Genomic DNA, 22,448 nt, shown 5'->3' on the forward strand with positions numbered 1-22,448 from the left:
GTGAAGAGTGTCTTATACTGGGTGTTGCATGGTCTTCATTCAAAGAAAAGTTGACAAGTACTACAGAAATTACTGCAGAAATCTCTTGAATTACACAGCAAATTCAAAATGCTTGTAGAAACAAAGAGCACCTTAGGGAAATAGAAGAAAATGCAGACAGGATCAGCTAACATCAGCCTGTTAGTTCATTTAATAGATTTTAACCTTTCATTCTGAACAACATGGGATCCTGCCTATCCATTCCATAGTGCCGAAATTTGGGATGTCTGTAGTACAGCAAAAGGATGTTTTGTCACATAGCTCAGGATCAGATGTTATCACTGCTTTAATGTTTATGGTAAGTTTGTGTCCAGCTACCAAAAATAAATGAAAAGATGGCAGCAAACTGCAAGTATACTAATTTTGACTGGAGGACCAAGTAATTTAAAGATGCTCATTTTTTTAAGTATATGACAAAATACACTATTAATTCCTGAACAAGTTTTAAAAACCCCAACACAGTAGCATGATGATAGCTCTAGGGGTGAGATATCAGTTTTTTTAATGCAATCTTTCTGTCTACCAGAACATCTTTATCTGTCAGTAAATGAATCTGACTTCTCTCCTCCAAAATAATCATTAAAACATTCTATCTGCCATTTCTTTAAAGTTAGACTTGCCTGATAAATAGCATATATTGATGGAGAAGCTCATTACAACACATTAATTACATTCTTAAACAGTTTCAAAAAGAGATTTAGTGAATTCAAGGAGAGACATTTTAATGTATAGTGAGAGATGTTCGTGAGTATTTTTATGTATAACAAGTGGAAGTTTATATATAAATTGTCTTAACATTTACACTTGAAAAGGATACTCCCTTTCAGTATCTATAGAGTTATTACCAGCCAGAATATAAAGCTGCAAGATAAAGCATTTAAAGGTCAAGCAGGGTTAGACCTAAGTCTTCTGCCAAATTCTTAATTCTACAGAGAACAAGATGGTCTTTATGTGATTGTATATTTGATTGTTACATTGTTCTAGTATTTAATGAGGTAAATTGAGCCCTTATGTAGCGACACACTTGATAAAAGAGGAAACTTTCTGCTCCATTCCTTGCATGGAAGGAACTGAGGTCATCAAGAGCCTTCAGACATAGGTGCTAAAAAAAAATTCCATTAAGGTCATTTTTTTCACCTACATCATGTTATAATGTGATCAGCTTGTGTTTTAACTTTTGCATCTAAAGTGATCAGTAGGCTAAGGGAAACGAGGTTCTTCAAGCAATCGGCTAACAAGCTGATTTTGCAACTTGATGCTGTTTGCATTTCTCATTACAAACATGTCTCAATATCTGCAAACAATGCCTTTGTTTTGATTGAGTTCTTCAGAAAGAGAAAACGTCTAGGTGGCCCAAGTTATTAGTAATTACAGCAGAACAAAGCAGTAATGGCAAATTTATCTTCATCTTTGAAATAATTACGTTACCTTAGTTGTCATGAAACTTCATCAGTATCTTAGTAACATTTATTCCCATTAGGAGCCTAAAAATAGAGGCATTTCAAATGTTTGAGTATGCAAATGTTTTTCAGATTTCTTATAATTTCTTTTTAGTTTATTAGCTTCTAATCAGGTTTGCCTTCTTTTAATAGTGTCCAAACAATCTCTTTAATAGGCTCACAGTAACATTACAAATTATTTGGAATTAATTTATGTTATAGACCCAGTAGAATTGAACTATACAAAGATGGATGTGTATATTTTGGTATGTTTTCCTTCTTTCTAAAGCTACTGTTTTCAGCATCTGTTAAACACCTTGGAAAGCCAGTTTAAACATTATTTTAGTAGAACACATACATATTTTTTACTTTGTATGCTACATGTTAACTGAGAAAGGAGAGTAAAGGACGTGCATGTGCATTCCGTGATTTACAGTCAGTATAGACTGATTTGATGAACTGTTGAGTAAACACTCTTGTTCTTTTCCTATTTAAACAATTATTTAGATGTGAAATGTTCATTTAAGTCCCGTATCAGAAACAGAAGAAGGATGCAATATCTCAGGAAAGACAGTTTCTCTTTGTCGTAATTATAAATGGATGGAAATAACATTATTATAAGACTGTTTAGGTCTTGTTCTTCAATTTTTGATTCAGACTGTCAAATGCAATTATGAAATTCAAACTTCAAGTCAGAGACTTAGGCAATCATTTAGCCTGAATTCATTTCTGCGTAGAACAAAAGTTGATTCAATAGATAATCCTGACATGTATGAATGATTAAGATAACACAAAATCTTTCTGTGAATTTTTCAGTATGCTTGAAAAACACATCTAATATTAGTGCACTGGAAATCCAAAGCTGAAAAGCTTAGGGTTTTCTCCCTTATTTCATTAGAATGTGGTATTTTTGTCGAGGTGATCTGTAGGGAAAGGACATTTTTGCAAAACAGGACTGCCAGTTGAAATTGGGATCCCAAAATTTACAGTGAGGTTCATAACAATAAGGACAAAAAACCGAAGTGTATGTTGAGGCCTCTAGACTTGCTTCATTCTCTATTTTAAGCTCACAGTGACTGTCTGTTGATGGCTGTTGTTTTTTTCTTTTTCATTGTGGATGACAAGATGTGGTTGATGTCACTTGACTAAAACGGGGCAATACACCCTTTGTTTGCTGTGTATCATACGTCCGTTAAGGGAGTTGTCTGTGTTTTCCCTCAGACCTGGTTCTCTTGGTGCAATTAGAGTACAATAAGTGTGGGCTTTCTCAAAGTACTCCTGCCATGGAGTTGACACCTCAGTTTAAAAAGTGAGTCTTATTACTGCTGAATAAGTTCAGGCCAATGAAGAAGATGAGCAACTCAGTTTAACATCGTTAGCCAGACCCCTCTTCTAATAGCCCAACAACACTACATCCTCTTCCTTTCTGGCCTCTTTTCACAGCCACCCCAACCATCTTTCCCTTGGCTGCAGCTCCTTCAATCTCTTCAGCCCTCACGACCCTACATGAGACCTTGGCAAGACTGAATCTCCCCATGAGATAAGACTAACTTATAGTAAAACAAGCAGACACACCGATATCAGCCCCTATTCTGATCAGGCTGAGATCCTCTTGAGAACTTGTGATGCAAGACATACCAGAAAGTTTTTCTTTCTGTCATCATATTTGGCCAAAAAATGTAGGAGATGGCTCTCCAAGGACCCTGTGACAGAGAGCTACCCCTCTCTGAACCACAGCAGCCCAGGGTGGGTAGCAGAATTAAGGGTTATGCATGGAAATAAGTACAAGTTTTTATTTGTAAAAGCCTGTGGCTTTGTGTGGAGCAGCCTCTCATGCTTCTGAAACTCTGGGCTTAGGCTACATTCTTCTTCAGGTTGTTACGCTTCAAGAAAGGTAAAGGTGGTTGTGTAAATGGGGGGTGGGGAGTGTCCTTGGTCAAGTTAAGGATGAATAATATCTGTATTCAGGGTAGAAAATGACACTTGTGGAGCTTTGTGGTCAAATGTGGGAGTAACTGAAGGAAAAAATGAATGAACCATGTAGTTTGTACTCCAATATAATATGTCATTTATATAGCAATGGGATATGATAGTGTAGTCAAAGGTTTGAAAGGTTTATGGTTTGATATAATGCATTGAAGTTGCTGTAAACCTTGGTATAAAAGGAAATGCACAGAGAAGTGCATGCTGTGAATGAATGATGAAAATACACATTCAAACTGTTTTTCATACTAGCTAGGCCTTACATAGTTTGTAATGCAATGAATCCTTTCCAGAGTTTGTGTCTAACAAAAGTAATTAAAAAATTCTGAGTGGAAATGTAGAGATTTTATATAATGCCTTTTATAATGCGTAACTGATTATGATGATGTACTGCAGGGGATTTTTTCACTACGGACCTGCAACAAGAAGATAAGGCAATAATCTTCTATTTCTATGCTTGTGGGCACATGTTTTGCATTTCAATATTTAAGGGTTTTTTTAGTGACTCATGCAAAAATGCATGATTCATTAATAGATTAGGAAGAACTGGTGATGTTAAAGTCTTTTTACCAATGGCAGGATCCTATCCTGTAATTTTTAATGTTTCCCCAAGTAAGACTCTCCGTTCAGGCATGACTCAAAAGTAATTGCAAAGATATTGATCAGTGCTCTAAATCCATCTGTAATAATTTTCATGCCCAAGAGACTAGATTATTTCCTTTCTGGTATAAGTTTGAAAATAAGGTTTTTTTATTGAGCATAAGGTAAATAGGAATATGTCTGGATTTAAGTGATATTTTAATGTATGGGATTTTTCAGTTTGTTTATTTGCTTTTTATTTGAGTATTTATGTTTATCAGCTTTTTGCCATCAACTATATGTAGTGAGGCAGTGGAAATGCTGTGGCTTTAATGTAATGAAACTAATTTGGGAAAAAGCTAACAGTCATCATAAAAACATACCTACAGAAAACAGCAATGCCAGTACAGGATTTATTTGTTGCTCTTATAGGAAGAGAATTTGAAACCAGAAAAAGCAGCATTATCCAGAACTCTTCTGGATAATGTAAAGGCAAAAAGTTTATTGCTCTGAATCTTTGACACATGGCAAATTCATAACAGCACTATCATATGAAGAAACTACATATAGTGACAGCATATGAAACTTACAGATAGAAAAACATGTATAGACTCACAGTAACCTGTATATAACTGCTGACTTGGTTGTCAGGAGCTTTGGTGATGGTTTTTCTCCTTCCGTCTACTGTTGTTTCTGCTACATCTCTTGTTACTTTGGAGATACTGAAACTGTGAGGTTGAGTAGCTTACTTTCAAAGTACTTCAAAGAAGATGTGTTAATGTGTTTTCTACAGAAACAGGGTAAAAGTGTTTGAAGCACTTTTTTGGCAAGTACATTGCCAGATGCTGAGAATTACTTTTCATTCACAAAGCATGTTGATGTTGGTCTTCTGCTACACGTCCCACTATCCTAAGCTTTGCAATCAGTCTTTTTACTTTCTATTTTGAACTTTGTTGTCCAGAGTTTGTGTGGATGGTTGATATTTGTTAATGTACATGTATGTCTGGCTTTTTTTGTTTTCACCGTATAGACAGCTACGGATAGTGACGGGAGAATGGTTTTTTGAAGAGAGAGCAAAGCGCTTCAAACAATCAAATCTTCTTGGAACTGATGTTGTCAGACAATCTATCCTACGCAAATTCCCAGGTAGGGACCACGAGAGATTTGCTTGTGCTTAATACATTGAAACCTTGTTTCTAGAGTGTATGACTTGTATTTCATTCTTCACTGTCAAAGGTTTAAGTATAATCAGTATTTCAATCTTAATCTCATATTTGTGAATTACTATGCAGTGATTTGTGAATCATTAATGTCTAGAAAAGGTAAGGTAAAGATGAGTGAAGAAGTATCTCTGTGAAGACAGAGATCTGCTAAAAATCTCATTGTCCAAATAGGTGGACAGTATTATTTGGCTGCAAAGCCAACAGCAGAGCTTCTGAAAGTTCATTCTCAGTTCTTGCCTCAGGAACTCAGGAAGTTTAGCTGTATACAGAGATCTAAATTCAGACATTGTTTTACTTTGCTTCTCTTACTAGTGCTGGTGGTATGTAAAAAAATGTACCTTTTTTCTATTTCTACTCTGAATAAGAAAGATAAATGTTAACTCTTGTGCTATATGCTGGAACATGGTCTATATCCAGACTACTTGGTGCTCGTTCACACTTGATTTTGCTTTTTCTCAAATAAATAAATTGTAGCTGCAGTTTTAGGTACAGTAAACAAGCACAGCAAGTACTCCTAGTTGCACAAACATTTTAATTAGGGAAACATTCTTTCATTTAACAGAAAAAAATTACTGTATGCCAAAAAATTCTATTTCAGGTCCTTTTAAATATTTTCAGTGATAAATTCATAAGCATAGCTCAAGACAAGAGTTAACAAAAAGAAAAAATTCAAGTAACTTGAAGTTTTATTTTCTTTAATTAAAAGAAAAATAGATAAAAAACCAGACTCCAAGGGTTTTTTTAAATGATATTTTATCGTGTGGTTTTAGTTAATATTGAAAAAGGGAAAATCTGTTTTTTAGTACATGCCTCTTCTCTACGAACACTCACTCTGGGTTTTTTCCTCTTTACAGAAGATACCATTTTGAGCAAGGATGAAGGAAGGACAGTTAAAGATCAGCCCCAAGAGAATGAAGAAAAGAGGCCAGATGTGTCAGTCTCCTCCACAAACGGGCATAAATCATTCTTCAGCGGACCTAGAAAGATAGGGTAAAGCATTTTCTTTCAGAAACTGGTAAACTGGATAACAGCTGTGTATGGTTGGATGGATTTTGTTTTGACTTTCTCCAGCGTTCCATATCAACCTCAAACTACCCAGTGCTAGAAACAGCCTTCGTTTAAAAGCATACTTACTATAATTAGACAGCTGTTTCCTAGGAAATGCAGCAGTAATTACTCTTCAGCTATAAAGGTATCAGAAAAAAAGGGCAATTTATCTCCTGTTGGTTTCTGTGTTTATACTCAGAAGTAGCAGAGCCTCCCTGGAGGTGTGTTTGCTGAAGAAGCAAATGCAAAAAATAGCCCTATTTTTTATGTTAATTGCTTGATTCTGCCCACAAGTTTTCCTTTAGCTTTTGTCGTTGTTTGGCCCAGCTCGCACAGAAGCACCATGACAGTCTCTCACTTGGTGACCCCTATTCCACCCCCACCTTCATTAGGATGGCAGAGGCTCCAGCAAAATGGGAGTAAAAAGATAAGCAAGGTTGTTGTGGATTGAGACAAGGGCAGGGAGGGCTCGTTGCCAATTATGGTTCTGGGCAAAACAGACTGCAGTAGAGGAAAGTAGGAAGGTTTATTCTACTACCTACAAGGAACAGAACTGAACAAAAAGCAAAAAGAGAACAGGATGATGAGAAAATTACAACCAGCACTTTAAGGTCTCCCTCCCCCATCCCTCCTTTCTTCCCAGGCCCAGCTCACTGCTCCCGATATCTCTACCTCCTCCCCCCTCAATGGTTCAGGGGAGCAGGGAATGGGGGATGTGGTCAGTCTCTCACAGATGGGCCCTGCTGCGCCTCTCTGCTCTGATGAGGATGACTCCTGGCATTCTTCCCCTGCTCTGATATGGGATCCCTACCCCAGGACACAGTCCTTAATGAACTCTGATGTGGGATCTTCTCCACAGTTGCAGCTTGTGCAGATACGAAGTCCCTCACACAGGACACGGCCTCTTCTGGGCATCATTTTAATGAGCTTCTTTGGCGTGGGTTCTTCCCCACAGTTACAGCTTCTGTGAATATGGGATCCCTCACACGGGGGACAGCCTCCTCTGGCCATAGTCACTGCCCCTGGCTTGGGGTCTTTAATGAAGTGAATCACTGCCCCTGATGCGGGGTCTTTAGCAAAATGCAAAGAAATCACTGCCTCACCAGTCCTCTCTGTAGAATGCAGGTGAGTCTCTGCTCCAGCACACCACCTTCTCTCTTTCCTCACTGACCCTGGAGTCCACATGGTTGTTTTTCTCACTCTTCCCGCTCCATGCACCACCACCAGCCAGAGAAGAAGAAGGGACAGGAGAAAGAAGAAATAGGAAGAAGCCTCGTCTTCTGGCTTCTTCTTAAAAAGTGATCACGGAGGCATCTAATTGGCTCAGCCCTGGGCAGATTTTCCAGCGACTTCTTACAGGAGCCATCTTTACAGCCCCTTCCCCCTTACTGTCAAACCATGACAGCTTCCAAATGTCTAAATGCAGTCTAGCAGCGTCTGTTTTTTGCACATGTAACAGTGAATAACAGATATATGATTGACCGTCTTGCAGTCTGAGTGATGTGTGTAATCCCAGTTTGACTATGTTCTTAGAGGAGCTCTCAGGGGATGTGGACAGATGCATTGAATATAAGGTTGTATGAGTAGTGTCTGGATGTAACTTGAGGCTGTTGTGTGAATGGAAAGAAAGATTTGATGATCATTTGTATCTTGTCTGGAGATCTGTGGACTGGTAGTTGGGAAGCTTTGTTTCTCTTGGAAGAAAAAACACATTTTGTTATGGATCCTAAATATAGGGTGAGTAGGTAGGTAGGTAGCTTTCTACAGTTTTTTACTCCTGAGGAGAGCTGAATATGGAATTACTTGTTCCAGTGACTCCAGAAATTAACATGAGTGATTTATCTCTCTCTTAATATTGGAGGTAAAGAGCATCAGCACGCCTCTGCGTTCTCTTGGTGAAGAGAGAACCAGCTTAGGGAATCTGTTACAGTATGACCTACATGTTACTCTAAACCATTCTAATCGGTAGCTATTGTAAGAGGCCATTAAAGTTTACTTTCGTAATCCTGTTTTCGTTCTTTGTGGAAATTCATCAGCCATATTCCCTTATGAGAAACAATTTGATTTTTATAATTGTCTGTAGATTTTTTTTTTTTAGTGGTTGATTTTCAGCCTTTTTCAGTTTGTGGCCTGAAATGTTTTCTGGTGGTGACATCCCCCATAAAGGAAATTTAATCTGCAAGAATTAGGCTTACTTTCTCTAGTATATATTGCAGCCTCTCTTAGAAGCATTTCATGATTCCTCGTCTTCTTTCTTTGCTCCTTCTTTCTCTCTCAGGTTCCATCTTCATATATGTCATGAGTGGGTTTGTTATAGCAAAGCCATTTCAGGGACACCCTGTACTGACAGTTAGTGTTGTGAGATGACTGACTTTGTTGTTTGTAAGTCTATGAAGAATGCTGTTGCTTTTCAAAACTTCATTTCTTTAGTTTCTGTCTTATTAGGTTACATGCTGCAGGGTAAGAGGGTGATGTTATGTTTTCAGAAAATAACATGTTTGGGGATTTCATGCATATAATCGTAGAAATTGCAAAGAAAACTTTAAGAGAAAATATGTGTAGTGGAATTTGCAAGAGGAAAATACACATGTTTAGTCAAAAATACTTTGTAGTGTATAAACTGAAAAAAAAAAACTTGAGAGGAATTTTCATAGAGGGCACTTGTGAGTCAAAACTTGAGATAGCCTTGTTGAGTAGGAGGGATGTCTTAATGTTTTATCTCTTAAAAAGCAATTATAGAAAATATAATGCTTTTTTTTTGTTTTTATTAATGGAATTCAGTTTGATAACCAGGTTTGGTGCTCTATTGACCCATAAAACCGGAGTTGTCCATAGTTAGACAGATGAAATTAATAGAATGTGCACATCATGGTATTTTAATCATGCTGCTGTTTCCTGGGAAAAAGCTTACAACTTTTGAACACTTAATCTCCTTTTTCATCAGGAAAGTAATTAGGTCAGTTACCAAAGGAGAAATTACCAAGGCAAAAGATGAAGATGAAAGGATCACAGAAGCTGAAACTCAAAGTCTACGCAGTGGCAAGTCAACACCTTGCTCTGAGAGGTGAGCAGCAAAAATCGAATACAGCTCATGCTAGGATTGTCCTATGGATGTGTGCTAGTCCTCTGTGTTGCATTGTGACCTTGGATGTTCAACATATAATACTATCTGAGAGGCAGAGCTTATGAAAAGAAAAAAGAAAATAAAAATTATGTTAGTACATCTTCCTTTTCTCTTCTTGTGTTCGACTGGTGATTGCTGTCAGTACGTTGTTTTTTGTTTTCTGCCTTTAAGTTGATGAGCTATGTTCATATTACAGAAATTGGACCCTTTGATCCAAAATTTTTCTTCAGTAATGACATATTAATTGATTATATTTTCTTCTTCAAAGACTCTATTTGCCCTTCTCTTTCCAAGATTACTGTCCCAGATATTTGTCATAGAATTCAATTTATCATTCTTCTGAGCTTAAGAGATCTGTATTAATGGCCTCTGATAGCATTATAAAGTGCGAGATGCAACATTCCTCTCATGTCTCATCTCTGAAATGAAGCTAAAAAATGGCTTACTTTTCTTGTGCAGTTGGGTAGTGTATATTGGATGTAGCATCCAAATTCTTTACTCAGGTGCACACATCTAGAAATTTTACAATCTGGATTGAAGAATAATAATAATTTGCTGTAAAATTCAATAGATTTGTTTAGTGCTAAAACAGTGTTCCTGAGAGACTCCAAACAGGTAGACAGAAACACAAGATATCGGGTAAAAGAAATATAAGGAAGTTTAAGTCACCCACAGATGAGCCTTCTTGTTTAAGCAAGAGTTGCTTCCCTGTGTTACCCACAATTCAAAAGACTAATTCCTGAATATTCTGCAACATGCCTTAAGTTGATGATGACAGTCTTCTTGAAAGTTGATAATTTTTTTTCCCCTCCCATTGGATGCTGCAGCGCTTACTTGCAAAATCAGCATTTAAGTTAGTTTTCTTCTTTAATCCATATGGAGTTTACCAAGCACGCCTTCTGTATTTAACCAAATTTACACCTGACTTTTATGAGACCAGTGTTAGCATTTTTGTCGTTTTTCTGGATTTATTTTGCATTTCATTGAATAGACACAAGTGAAGGATCTAAGGGGAAAAAAAACCCTACAGGAATCTGGTGTCTGTGCTGTTTAAAAGTGAGATTATGCAATATTGTCTTTCTCTAAGAATTGAGCAAAAGACAAAGGGATACTTATGAGAGAAATCTGTACAGTTGTTTTAATATGCCATACTGCAAGAAAGTTACCATGCAGTTAACCATAAATGAAGCAAAACCTTTTCTTTTTGAGGTTGTAGTATTCAGCACCTAACGAGCTTTGTGTTCAGACTTAGAAGGATAAATAGAGTGATGTTGTTTTTCAAAATAGCTTTTGGATTTTATTGCCTTGCCTGTCACATAAAGAATCAATTTGTAGCTTTTGCCCAGAGCCAGGGTGCAGGATTTATTAAATTATAGAGATATTGAGTCATTATGGCAACTTCCTTCTCTATCATCTCCATCTGGCCAAACCAGTGTCCGGTATCAAAGTAACCCAGCTGTGCTGCCAGAATATGCTTTTGGTAGGAGGGGTGAATTATTTTATTGTCTGTGGAAGATATGGCACTTTCTAAATATTAGTTTGTGGATGGATTGAGAAGCAACTTATTTCTTATAAATTAAATACTTAATTAGATATCTGAGGATGCTTTGCTTTAGTTCATGTATTGTTAATCTATAGAACTGTGTAATAATTATAAAAAATAATAGCAGAGCTTCTCAGGCTACCCTCCATAACCAGTTTGAGTTTTAAATTAAAAGAATATAACAACATCTTGTGACACTGTAGTTGCCCTAGATTTTCCTGCATATTTCTGATTTTTGTAATTGCCCTCATCTCTTTAGCTGCATTGCTAATATGGGTAATATTTCACCTACCAGCAGGGAAACAGAGAGAATTTTTATTCTTCATAAACATTTCTGTTTAAGAGCAGATATACTGAGCTGGGAGCAGGGGGTGCAGGCCATGAGTTAATTGCTTCCATTGTTTTATTTTTACTCCAGAAAAAAATGTTTACTGATTTTTTTTGCAACTGAATGAACTGGGAGGCTGCAGTGGGATGCATCTAGGAGAAATAGTTTAGGAATTTCAGACTCATCTACACAGGCACACTGCTTTATTGTACTGAGGTCTTGTCTACCTCATGGAAGTGTCTGGCATAGTCAACATTTTTATTTTGTTGTCTACTTAATAAGTGTATAAAATGTGCAGAACTTCTCTCTAATAGCAGACTAAAATAATAGCAAAGTACGGAAGAGGTCTGTTCAACAGGTCGGATATGCCAAGTGCTCAGTTTGACTGATGGCTCTTGCAGAACCCCTTGCAATGTGTTTTTAAATCTTTTCTCCCAACTCACTATTTCTTCTAAACACTACTCTTGATTTATGTTAGTTTACACAGTGAAGAAAAAAACCATCTGTAACAATAATTTTTGTAATGAGGTCACAATAGTCCATTAACTAGTGTGACATGCAATAAAACTCATATTTTCAGCATTTTAGTTATTTTTTTACACAGTGGCTGGTTTGGAAATTAAGGTGTGTGACTCGAAGTCCAACAGCTTTGATAAAGTACAGTTGACAGACAGAAACCTTGACCTTTCTGACTTTGCAGCACCGAAGATGCATCTTTATGTGAACAGATAGGACTAGAATTCAACCATAGCACATGTAACAGGATTTGTTGATCACTAGCTCACCAAATAAAAAAGTAGCAGTGAGTGTATGTGAAGTGCACATGCATAAGAGCGTGTTTAATACGTATTATCTACTGATGTCAATATATGAAATTGGATAGTAAGTGTTTAAAAGGTTACCATATGCTCACTAAAAGACAAAAACATGGTTGCACAACATTTGTGGACCCATTTGCACAACCCTGGTGTTTCAGGATTTCCTTTGTATTCCTTGTTTTCAACAGCTCCCCTGATGTGGATTCATGTGAGCCTGTGCTCTTACTGCTTAATCTAGTGATGAGACAGGAGCTGTTATGTTCCAGAGGATGTTTTTTCTCAGTTCAGCCATAGTTCTGATAAAATTTTCCAACCTGGTGCAGAAGATTTTTACTGCAGTTACTCTAAACATAATATGACAGCCTAAACCAAGTGAAGGTTAAAATTCAGCTGTTGTCCAGCACAATTAAGATGCCTGTGAATCTGAAATATTTATTAAAATAAGTCTCTTTTGGCTGAAAATATGCTATAAGATACAAGAATTGTATCATTTCATTAACGCTGTATTTTCCATATGAAAAGGGGGCAATTCTTCATCAACTCCTATTCACCAGTAACTTTTTTTTAAATAGTAAGTAGGAATGTATGCAGAACTGCTACTGTCCTGCAAGGCATCTTGAGATTTCTCCGAATTGTGAAGTAAAGAGCTTGAACAGATAGTTGTGGAGAAAGAAGAACAGATTAGATTTTATTCTTACTGCAAATGAAATTGCAAAGGAAAATAAAACTTTTCTTGGTAATACATTTTAAAATAGTTGGCATTGTTTCAAAAGGTCAGAAAACTGGAACAGATTACCCTTTCTAAACCCTAGTATTCACTCAGGCTACTCAATATTTTCTAATACGAATTGCCTGATGGAAAACCTTCTACCTGTTGTAGTACTAGATAGACATAGGATTCTACAATGCCAATCACAGATGCTTTTTTGTCACTTTTCCTAACATGAAATTTGGCAGAAAAGCTCGTCCAGCTTTCCGTACTAGTTGAAAGAATCAACCGGTTTGGGTCAAGAGTCATTACTGCAATATAAATAGGACTGTAAACAAGTTACTGTTACTTTTCTGTAGAAGCTGAAGAGCAGATAGGTGAGGACCTTAGACTTTCTGGAGATAGTACTGACATTAACATTGGCTGCAGAGGTGGCTGGAATTGCCTTGTCACCATAGTTTTCCTTCAAACCAAGAAACAACCTGATAGGAAGTCTTACACGAGTTGTCCCCTCCTACTGTTGGGATGTGAATGTTGTGTGAGATGAAGATGAATGAATGTGACTTCTGCAACCTAGACAAGAACTGCCCACTTGGGCTATTCACAGTTCTGATAGGAATGCTTGTGTTACTTGTATGTGAAGCAAAATACTTGTGTTACTTACACGTGTAAAGTTGCTGTAATTCACCTTTGCCAGTATTTTTCTTTCTGGGTGACCATTTCCTCGCAGTGGATCCCACAGCTTGTTCAAGGACAGTGTTGTTCCATTAAGCTGTTACCATGGTTGTTTTATTGCAACGGCTTGCTAAATGGGTTACTTTGGTTTGCTTAAAGCAATAACACTTTAATACTCTTCTTCCTAGAGGGAGTACTCTTTCTCTGAACAGCAGTGAAGCAGAGCATGCTGCAGGCTATCTGAAGGGGGCTGTGGGTCCTGTGAACAGAAGCAATGTTTCCACACCTTCCCTCCCTAGGTCTCCAGCACTCAGCACCCGCAGCATGACTGCAGACTATGGCAGGGTAAGTACAGTGATGCAGAGCTGACACCAAACAAGATGACTTGGACAGTATCTATCACAGAATCATAGAATGGTAGGGGTTGGAAGGGACCTTTAGAGATCATCTAGTCCAACCCTCCTGCAGAAGCCGGTTCATCTAGATCAGGTTGCATAGGAACATGTCCAGGTGGGTTTTGAAGCGTGCAGGGTCCAGCATGTTCCCGCTGACTTCTAAGGGAAAATTTGCAAGCTCCACGCTTTTACAGAATACCAGGCCCTATTGATTTTAGGGATTTTTTCTGGATTTGGGCTCTTGGGGTCTACATAAATTAGGGCACAACACAAAATGTGTGCTACTTTATCAAAATGAAAGGTCGTATTCTTCTTAGCTGCTGTTAGGCCTGTTGGGATGTAAGTGGCTATGGCTGAGTTAGCCACTTTGTCTCTTCTGCAATAAGTAAAAGGATATGGCTCATCTAGCTAGAAACAGGCACCGTCTTTGTTCCCAGACAGGCTGCCTGTTTGTTAACCAGTTCTTCCTGGCCGTGCACTAAGATGCCCATCCTGAATTTGTTTCACTAACCCTTTTTATAAACTCAGGATTGTACTTCCAAGTTATTCTAAGTTGTCACGACTTGAATATACTAGGAAAGTAAAATTTATAGTCAGAGATAATGCCTCTTAATTAATGTTTGGAAAAAAGTAGATGAGCATTTGAGAACAGAGTCCTCACCATCAAATCACCAAATATTTGGTCTAATACAATATCTTTCCTAATAGAAAGCAAGATAGTTTCTATGAAGGACAGTTTCAGGAGCTGTAAATTAAATTAATAATCGTTTTATTTGTTGTTGGCACACAGACTGAATTGATTTCAAGTTCATTAGATTTTATTTAAAAAGACAAATTTATGAGAGACTGCATCTGGAATAGTGTCCAGTTCTGGACCCCTCAGTTCAAGAAGGACAGGGAGCTGCTAGAGAGAGTTCAGCGTAGGGCCACAAAGATGGTGGAGTAGAGCATCTCCCTTATGATGAAAGGCTGAGGGAGCTGGGGCTCTTCAGCTTGGAGGACACTGAGGGGTGATCTCATTAATGTTTGCAAATACGTAGAAGTGGGTGTCAGGAGAATGGAACCAGGCTGTTCTCAGTGATATCCAATGATAGGACAAGGGGCAAGCAGGAGCATAAGAGGTTCCAAAGAAACATAAGGAAAAACTTATACACTGTGAGAGTGAGGGAGCACTGGCACAGGCTGCCCAGATTACTTGTGGAGTCTCCTTTCGGGGACATTCAAAAACAACCTGGATGAGTTCCTGTGTGACCTACTCTAGGAGGTCCTGCTCTAGTAGGGAGATTGGACTAACCCTTTCTAACCCTTAAGATTCTATGAAGTTGTGTCATTAGCTATTCCTTTACAGGAAGACACAATGATATCAAATACATTGACATTATTTAAGGGATTTTACTGGCATAATTTAATTAGTTCAATTCCATTTGGTTTTACCCTGATTGAAACGATTATGCTGGTATAAAAACAATAGAGTTTAGCCTTTCTTTTTTTCTCTTTTTTTTCCTTAAATTCCCAAGCTAAGTGAACTTTAAGAGATTTGAGTGTTTCACTTCCCTCTTCTCCCTCTTGATTCATTGCTCTGATCCTTCAGTTGCAAACCCAGAATGTATGCATCTTTGTACGAATTTTATGCATTATGTATATACTAAGCAAATCAGGTTAGATGGTAATCTAAATGTATTCAGTAATAGACTGCATGCTAAAGGAGCTTTGGAGTTCTGAGAGCTAGTTGAAATGATGCTTTTGGAGACTGATAGTGAATAAACTCACTTTTTGTATTTATGGGATGTGCATTTTTCAGCAGGACACTGGCTTTCAAAACGGCATGGCTATTCCAGCAAGTGAAAGCGTTCCTGAAGATTTAGTAAAGAAGCACTGTAGGAAAGCATCTGGAACACCTTCCATTGCAGTTTCTAGGGTATCTTTGTCATCAGGCAAGTATTAAGTTCTATCCTTCTTTCTGCCAGCCTTTTTTATCAGAGGATTATTCTATTCTTTTGACTCTACTCCTTTTGTTTTTAAAGCACACTGAAAGACCAAATGTCTCATAAATTTCGTCATATTCATGCTGAAGTTTCTTCCCTTTTACTAAAAAAGTTTATATCACTTCACAAGTTTCAGTAATGTTTGTATAACATTAGCATTAGGTAAATCACATGCTCATAGGATTGTTACAAGATTTCTTTCATGATCACACATTGTTAAATCATTCTGTGTGGTAAACTGTATAGAGTGCTACCTCTCTGCAGTCTGTATAAAATACTACTCTGCTACTGCTGTTAGATTTCGCACTCACTTTGCCCAGAAACATATTTGGGAAACAATGAATGGGCAGTGAGAACAAGTCCCTTACAGACTTCGCGTCATTTCATTTTTGTACATGATGCACTGAACCAGTTGATTAATCTCTAAATTACCTCATTTCAGTGGAGGCTGTTAGGTAAATGAGGCTTGCATAGGAGCTGTCAGAGTCACTATGTAACAGTGGATGGAGATCCTCCCTTTTTCCATCCAAAGTAGAAGACTGGAGCGCCCTGAACTATTCTTCTCCTCTCAGACACTCAGTCAGCTTCCTACAGGGCTAACAGACTGGGTTGAGATTTACATGTTTCTCTCTGAAATGTATCAGAGGCTCACTCTATGGCAGCTATGAATTTAGCCCAGAGCAGAAGCCTAGTGGCATATCCCACAGAGCTAATCAAAGGAGATAACATACCTCACCTTTGATTTTTCATCAGAGCTTTGAGAATATTGCACAGTGCAACTCCAGGAAGAGATGTTGCACTCTACTACTTTATGAAGTGAAAATTTTCCTGTTTTTGCTACCTTATATAATAAAAATTTTCCTAGTAGAAAAGAACTGGCCTCATGTTACCAAAGCAGATGGATGCTGAGCAAAATTGCAGGCAACCTGGGAATGGGCATCAGACTCTTCATTGCCTCCTTTTTGGAGGATCTGAAGGGACATAAAGCTCAGGGGAGTGACCTTTCATGTCACATCAGCTACAGCCCACGTAAAAAATGAACAGTTAAAGAATTTCCAAATTGCTACCTGCAGGTTCTTAAAGTGTTCTCATCGCCCTCTTTCTTTCTTTGTGTAGAGCAGTCACACAAAAGATTTATATAGGGAGAACTAAGAAAACCTTTCTCCAAGACATCTAACATCTAACCATCTAGGCATCTTATGAGAGTGGATGAGAGACCTGTAGGACTGAAAGAAGCTTGTGCAGGTCTTGAGACTTGTTCACTTCCTCCTTTCTGCACAGGGAACACTAGTAATGCTTTCTATGCCCACCTGTATCACTAGTTGCTTAATTCTGAAGCAGGTGCTGGGGAGTGTTTGCTGGAAGTGGGAGATGTGGTTCACTCTGAACATCTGAACAGCAAGTTTTGCAATATTCCAGGCTGAAAGGCCTACCAGAGGAATTCAAGAGCTTGATGTGTAGTATCATCCACAAGAGGAAAGTACAGCAGATAAATAGTGCAGGGGGAAAAAATATCGTCCTGAAGACTGAACAGCATCAGAATGCGTATTTTTTCACTTACCATATTGATTTTCAGTTGTTAAAGATTTTGTGACAGATATAAAACTAATTGGATATGAGATAAAGATAAAATGGAATGGTTTTGTACAAATTATAGCAAACATTTCAATTGTCTTTATTTTCTAGATCGTAGTCGATCTGAGATAGATTTGAGTGAATCTTTCTCTGAAGAAAATGAGGATACTCTGAGCATAAGAAGCAAATCTGTACCTAGTGCCTTAGATCAGGAGCTGGTGAGTTATAAATACGTAAATGTTTATCTAGTGGAAAACATGTTTCTTCAGACTTGTGAAATCAACACTATATCTATGTAAAACAGAAGTAATGTAGAGCAGTATTTCAGGGATATTTAGTGAGTTTTTAAACAGTGTCATCTTCCAAGTATGTTTGCTACAGAATGATTTCAACAAATAGTCGCAGATACAATTTGTTATTGATTTGCTTTTTTTTCAGGTTTATAGGTGGAAGAAATCTGTCCTGAAGATAAATTTCAGCCATTATATTACCCATGCTCTAAAGTTCTGTTACTTCATACTTTCGTAGATTTTAATTTTGATACTGAGAAACACTGGAAGGGCTTTAATCCTTATCTGATTACAGTTTTCCTCTACTATATATTTTGAGCAAATGAGGCCCCAACTTTCTATTCTGTCACTGTTGTTTACCTCCTCTTCTTGTTCCTTATTCACTATGTTTTCCCAAACATCTCCATGCCTTTTTCTATATATTCTGTGGGCTGCTTTTCCTGACGTGACTTACAACTTTCCTCTCCTCTTATACACATATCCAAGACATACAAGTTGCAGAGGGCATCGGTGCTATAAAAGAATTCCCAAGCTTGTTAAAAATGGTGGAGGGGGGAGGGGGAAAGGAAGCGATATTCAAAGAGGTCTTCATCTAATCATAGTGTATCCTGAAGTTTCCAAATGTGCATTTGCAGCTTAAAAATCCCCAAACCTATAACCCTCTGAATTATGGTTTATACGTTTTGTCTGTATTCATAGTCTTTCCCTACCATCTGCTATTCTCAGAAGAGCATTTGCCATGGGAAATGTTTCCATTTCTGATAGCATTTGATATTTGTGGCTTGGTGGGATTCCCATCTGTTTCTTGGATTATAAACACTCAGAGGATTTGCCTGAAGCATTGCTTTGTTTGGGTTAGTCTTTAGGGATATACAAAAAGCCCCTCCCTTGTGTCATATTTCCATGGAAGAAAAACTTGAAAAATAAGAATTTTTAAATTGTAGTAAAGAAAAATCATGCATTCCCGAGGAAGAAGCTGGAAAATATTACAGAATAAAAGCATAAAATAAGAAAAGAAAAATTCAAATATCTTTGTATCAGTTTCTGCTCTAATTGTACAGAGTGCAGTACTTAACGCTAAGGATTTCTCTGAGACAGGTAGCAGAGATGCCAAATCCAGAGTGGCTTTCTGTTCTTTGATTTTTGTTTTCCTCTTATTCAGATAGTTTCATTTTGGTTTTGTGGTGTGGTTTTTTTTTTTTTTTTTCCTTTTAAGCTGACTGAATGAAATTTCAGATTCCATCTCAGCAATTCTCTAGCTTCTTTGCTAACATAGGAGACCTCTCTTGTACCGTTGATTTAATTGTGCTGGGGTCTGTGAGAGTACTGATTCTCCTTTGGATTTCATTCATAATGGTGTTCATAGATTTCTCTGATTCTACCCATGTTGTTGCTTGCTCTACAGAATCATTTGATTGCATTGATCAATACGAGTTACCATAATTTTTTAGGCAGTTTGACTCACAGGAGCCCTTCAGAGTCTTGTCTTGTATTCATTATGATGCAGTTATGAAAGTTATATTCCTGCCGTTGAGTTTATTTGGTGTTCAGTATAAGAGGCAAAAAGACAGAGATATGATGAAGATAATGACAGCATGACAAAAGTTATACTTCCTTTTCTCCTGGCTGGCTGGTCGAACCTGCTGAGGTCATCCAGTCTCGTTCCTCGGTAATGGGAGCTGACAGCAGTGGCGTGGGAGATGCCACATGTCAACAGCATACGCAGATTGCAGGAATTTTATCAGCTGAAGGGGTGCGAAAAGGCTTTTAGCTGCTTTGCTCTGAGCTTTAGCAGGAAAACCTGTTACATATCCAGAGAGATTGGTAGGAAGGATGGATGAGTCTTTTGCTTCTCTATCTTAACAGTGCTCTTGATAGCGGAAAGGGACAACCCCCAGAAACCTGCACACTGTAGTACAAGTAGTATCAACGAGTATGGGGAACCAGTTAAATGTAGTGTTGTGTTCAACCTTACCTAGAGTGCTGTGTGTTGCATTCCTGATGAAGTAGTGTTCATTACATGCTCATCTGCTTTATTAGAAGCAATTTGATAATTTGCATTTTATAACCCACACTGGAGACCATGAGTTTAATTTCCTAACTGTAACTGTAATTTCCTAGGTCTAACTGTAATAAGCTAATAACACTAACCAATTATGTAGTTGCAGTTCTGTATCACCTCCTGAGGAACATAATCATTGTGGTGCAAAATGAATTAAGAACATAAGTTAAACGTTAACCTTTTTTTGTTTGTTCGTTTCTTAGTTTTAGTTATCTGCTTGCAGACAAAAAGTGGTAACTAGCTAGCTGTTGTTAGGATTCTTTGTGAAGCATTTTTAATATTTGAATGTCTAGACCTGAAACACCCTAGACCCCTTTTTTTGTCTTTTATTTAATTATTCAGCATTAAAAATGTAGCATTGTTTATTTTAAAGTTCACCCATATGTATACAACAGTGCAAAGGAAAGTTTTGCACATGTTACTAGGCTTGTTCCTATGGGCAAAAAAGAAAATTGTGCATTCTTCTGACAGGCTTTAAACTTAATCCTGAAATCCATAAGAAGAGTATAAGTGAAGACTGGAGGTTTTTGTTTTTCTTTTAGGGTTTTTGTTTGTTTGTTTTTACTTTTGAAGGATTCAGAAGTAAATAGCTTGAAATAGCTTGCTCCGTGGTACCTAGGTCCCCATAGACTTTTTCCTTAAAGTATAAAATATCTATGGCTTCTTTTTTCTTCTTTTACCATCCCACGGGGAAAAATAAGAGTGCCCTGAATAGGTTAGAAATAAGAGACCAGCAGAGGAAGCTTATTGTAAGAACATGAAGCTAAAAGGAATGTTTGCTTCAGTATGTAAATTGTGGTCCTAAATGGAGTGATGGCTTGTCCTGATTTCCTTCTGCACAGTATTAAATATGTAGTCACAATTGGAAAGCAGTAATGGAAAATTCTGCATTGCTTTCAGCTGATTTTATTTCAGTTCAGTCACTGGAACAAAGGAGAAGAGATGTAATAGTTTTATGCATGCTAATGACAAATGCTCTGCAGATCTTTACATAAACTGCGACAGATAGTGCTCCATCAGCATTGCTTCCCTGCTCTACTTTTCTGATTAGCACAGAAGTCTTTGATACTCCTGAGTTCTCTGTTTAAGAGAACGAGATCAACTAAGCAACTGGGAGTGAGGTGGGTTACCACATGAGATTTTTATTGCTGCAAAGCAGCTGTAAGGAAGTCGAACATAAAATTTCCATTAAAACTAAAAGCAGAGTGTTTCAAAATACCTGCCATAAGGTTTAGGGAAACACTTGAAATGTCCAAGGTACAGTTAATAGGATGATAGCTGTCTGTTGGGGTTTTTTTCCAGTGACTTATAAGAGATAACAGTTGTATTAGGACCGTCAACCAGATTTGAAGCTTATTTTTAGACTTAATTTAATACTGTGATTAAAAAAATATTTCTTTTTCTTTATATGAACTGAAGATGTTACAGTTCATTCTTGCTTATTAAACTGAAGCATATATATGAAGCCATTACTGATTTTTTTTCTTCCCTTTAAAATAAAAATCAAAACAATACAGGAATTTATTTTGAACACATGCACGTCAAGTGGGTTTTTTGTTTACCCCTCAAATATATTCAGTATGTATCATGGTAGGACAAGTTTCTTCCCCTGTGGTTTGTCAATAACTTGAGGCTTTCAGCACTGCCTGTTGGAAAATATGCCTGTATTAATGTCCTTGTTCAAGAAATTGTCACCTCCCACCAAGGACAGGGTGAAAGGGTGTGAGTGTAAACCAAACTGTGTGCTCATCCATTTATGTATGTGTGACTGATATAAATGTGGATAATAATTGGAAAACTGTATTGCTGCATTGTAAAATACACATCCTATAAAGACATGGAACTTGAATTGTAACCAAGAAACCAGTCATCAGGCTTTTGGCTGCAAATGTCCTCAGGTAAACCAGTACCAATGATCTCCTGCTATCCTGGTGTTGGACTTGAATTAATTTTTTTCTTGTCTTGTTAAGATCTAAAAAATTCTCACTGTGTCCCTCTAAGGTTTCAAAACCTGAACTCCTGCATGCAAATAGTAGTAAGTCAAATTAATTTACATGAGATTGTTATTAGGCATGGAAGTTGTTTACATGCACATTTGTTGGCTGGCTAAGGTATGCACCTCCAGAATAAGACAAGAAGCATGTCTGAAACTGTAACAGCATCTTTTCCCTTTATGCTCTGTGGAAAATCTAAATCAAAATTCCTGTAGAGATTAGAATTTCAAATGCATCCTGCATCATCTTCTTAATATGGAAAATAGATGAACCAAAACTAAGCAACAGAGACTGACCAAAACAAAGCAGAACATGAGGACTAAAATGCCTGTTTGTCATTTAGGATTATCTGGATGAAACAGAAGAAGATATTGATGACATAGTGGCCTCTCGTTATTCAAGGAAACATGGACATTTGACAAGTGGATTATCAACAGTAAGATCTTGAGTAGAAAACATATGTTTTCCTTCCACAGAAGACCACTTTTCCTCCAGAAAGTTTAAATTCATACTACTTTAACAGCATGTCATCTTTCATCCTGTACTTGAGAAACATCCTTTAATATTTACTTTTTTTTTTTCTATTATATTTTTAATGCTGCTTAAAGCTAAAATACTGTTCTCTGGAGCATATGGGAGG

General features: G+C 37.4%; 1 protein-coding gene across 5 annotated transcripts in view; it reads left to right on the forward strand.

Annotated features, from left to right (window-relative positions):
- SYTL5 (synaptotagmin like 5) overlaps positions 1-22,448 on the forward strand; it is an 82,729-nt gene that overhangs the window by 39,200 nt on the left and 21,081 nt on the right. For 3 of the 5 annotated variants that reach the window (XM_061999990.1, XM_062000018.1, XM_061999999.1), the window contains exons 4-10: positions 5,071-5,186; positions 6,118-6,253; positions 9,255-9,374; positions 13,696-13,852; positions 15,704-15,836; positions 17,574-17,680; positions 22,152-22,244. In XM_061999990.1, coding sequence (XP_061855974.1) covers positions 5,071-5,186; positions 6,118-6,253; positions 9,255-9,374; positions 13,696-13,852; positions 15,704-15,836; positions 17,574-17,680; positions 22,152-22,244 — 862 coding nt within the window. The remainder of the gene's footprint in view (positions 1-5,070; positions 5,187-6,117; positions 6,254-9,254; positions 9,375-13,695; positions 13,853-15,703; positions 15,837-17,573; positions 17,681-22,151; positions 22,245-22,448) is intronic. The other 2 variants (XM_062000009.1, XM_062000026.1) reach the window with 2 other exon arrangements.

This window comes from Colius striatus, chromosome 1 (assembly GCF_028858725.1).
Source record: "Colius striatus isolate bColStr4 chromosome 1, bColStr4.1.hap1, whole genome shotgun sequence".
NCBI classification, from domain to species: Eukaryota; Metazoa; Chordata; class Aves; order Coliiformes; family Coliidae; genus Colius; species Colius striatus.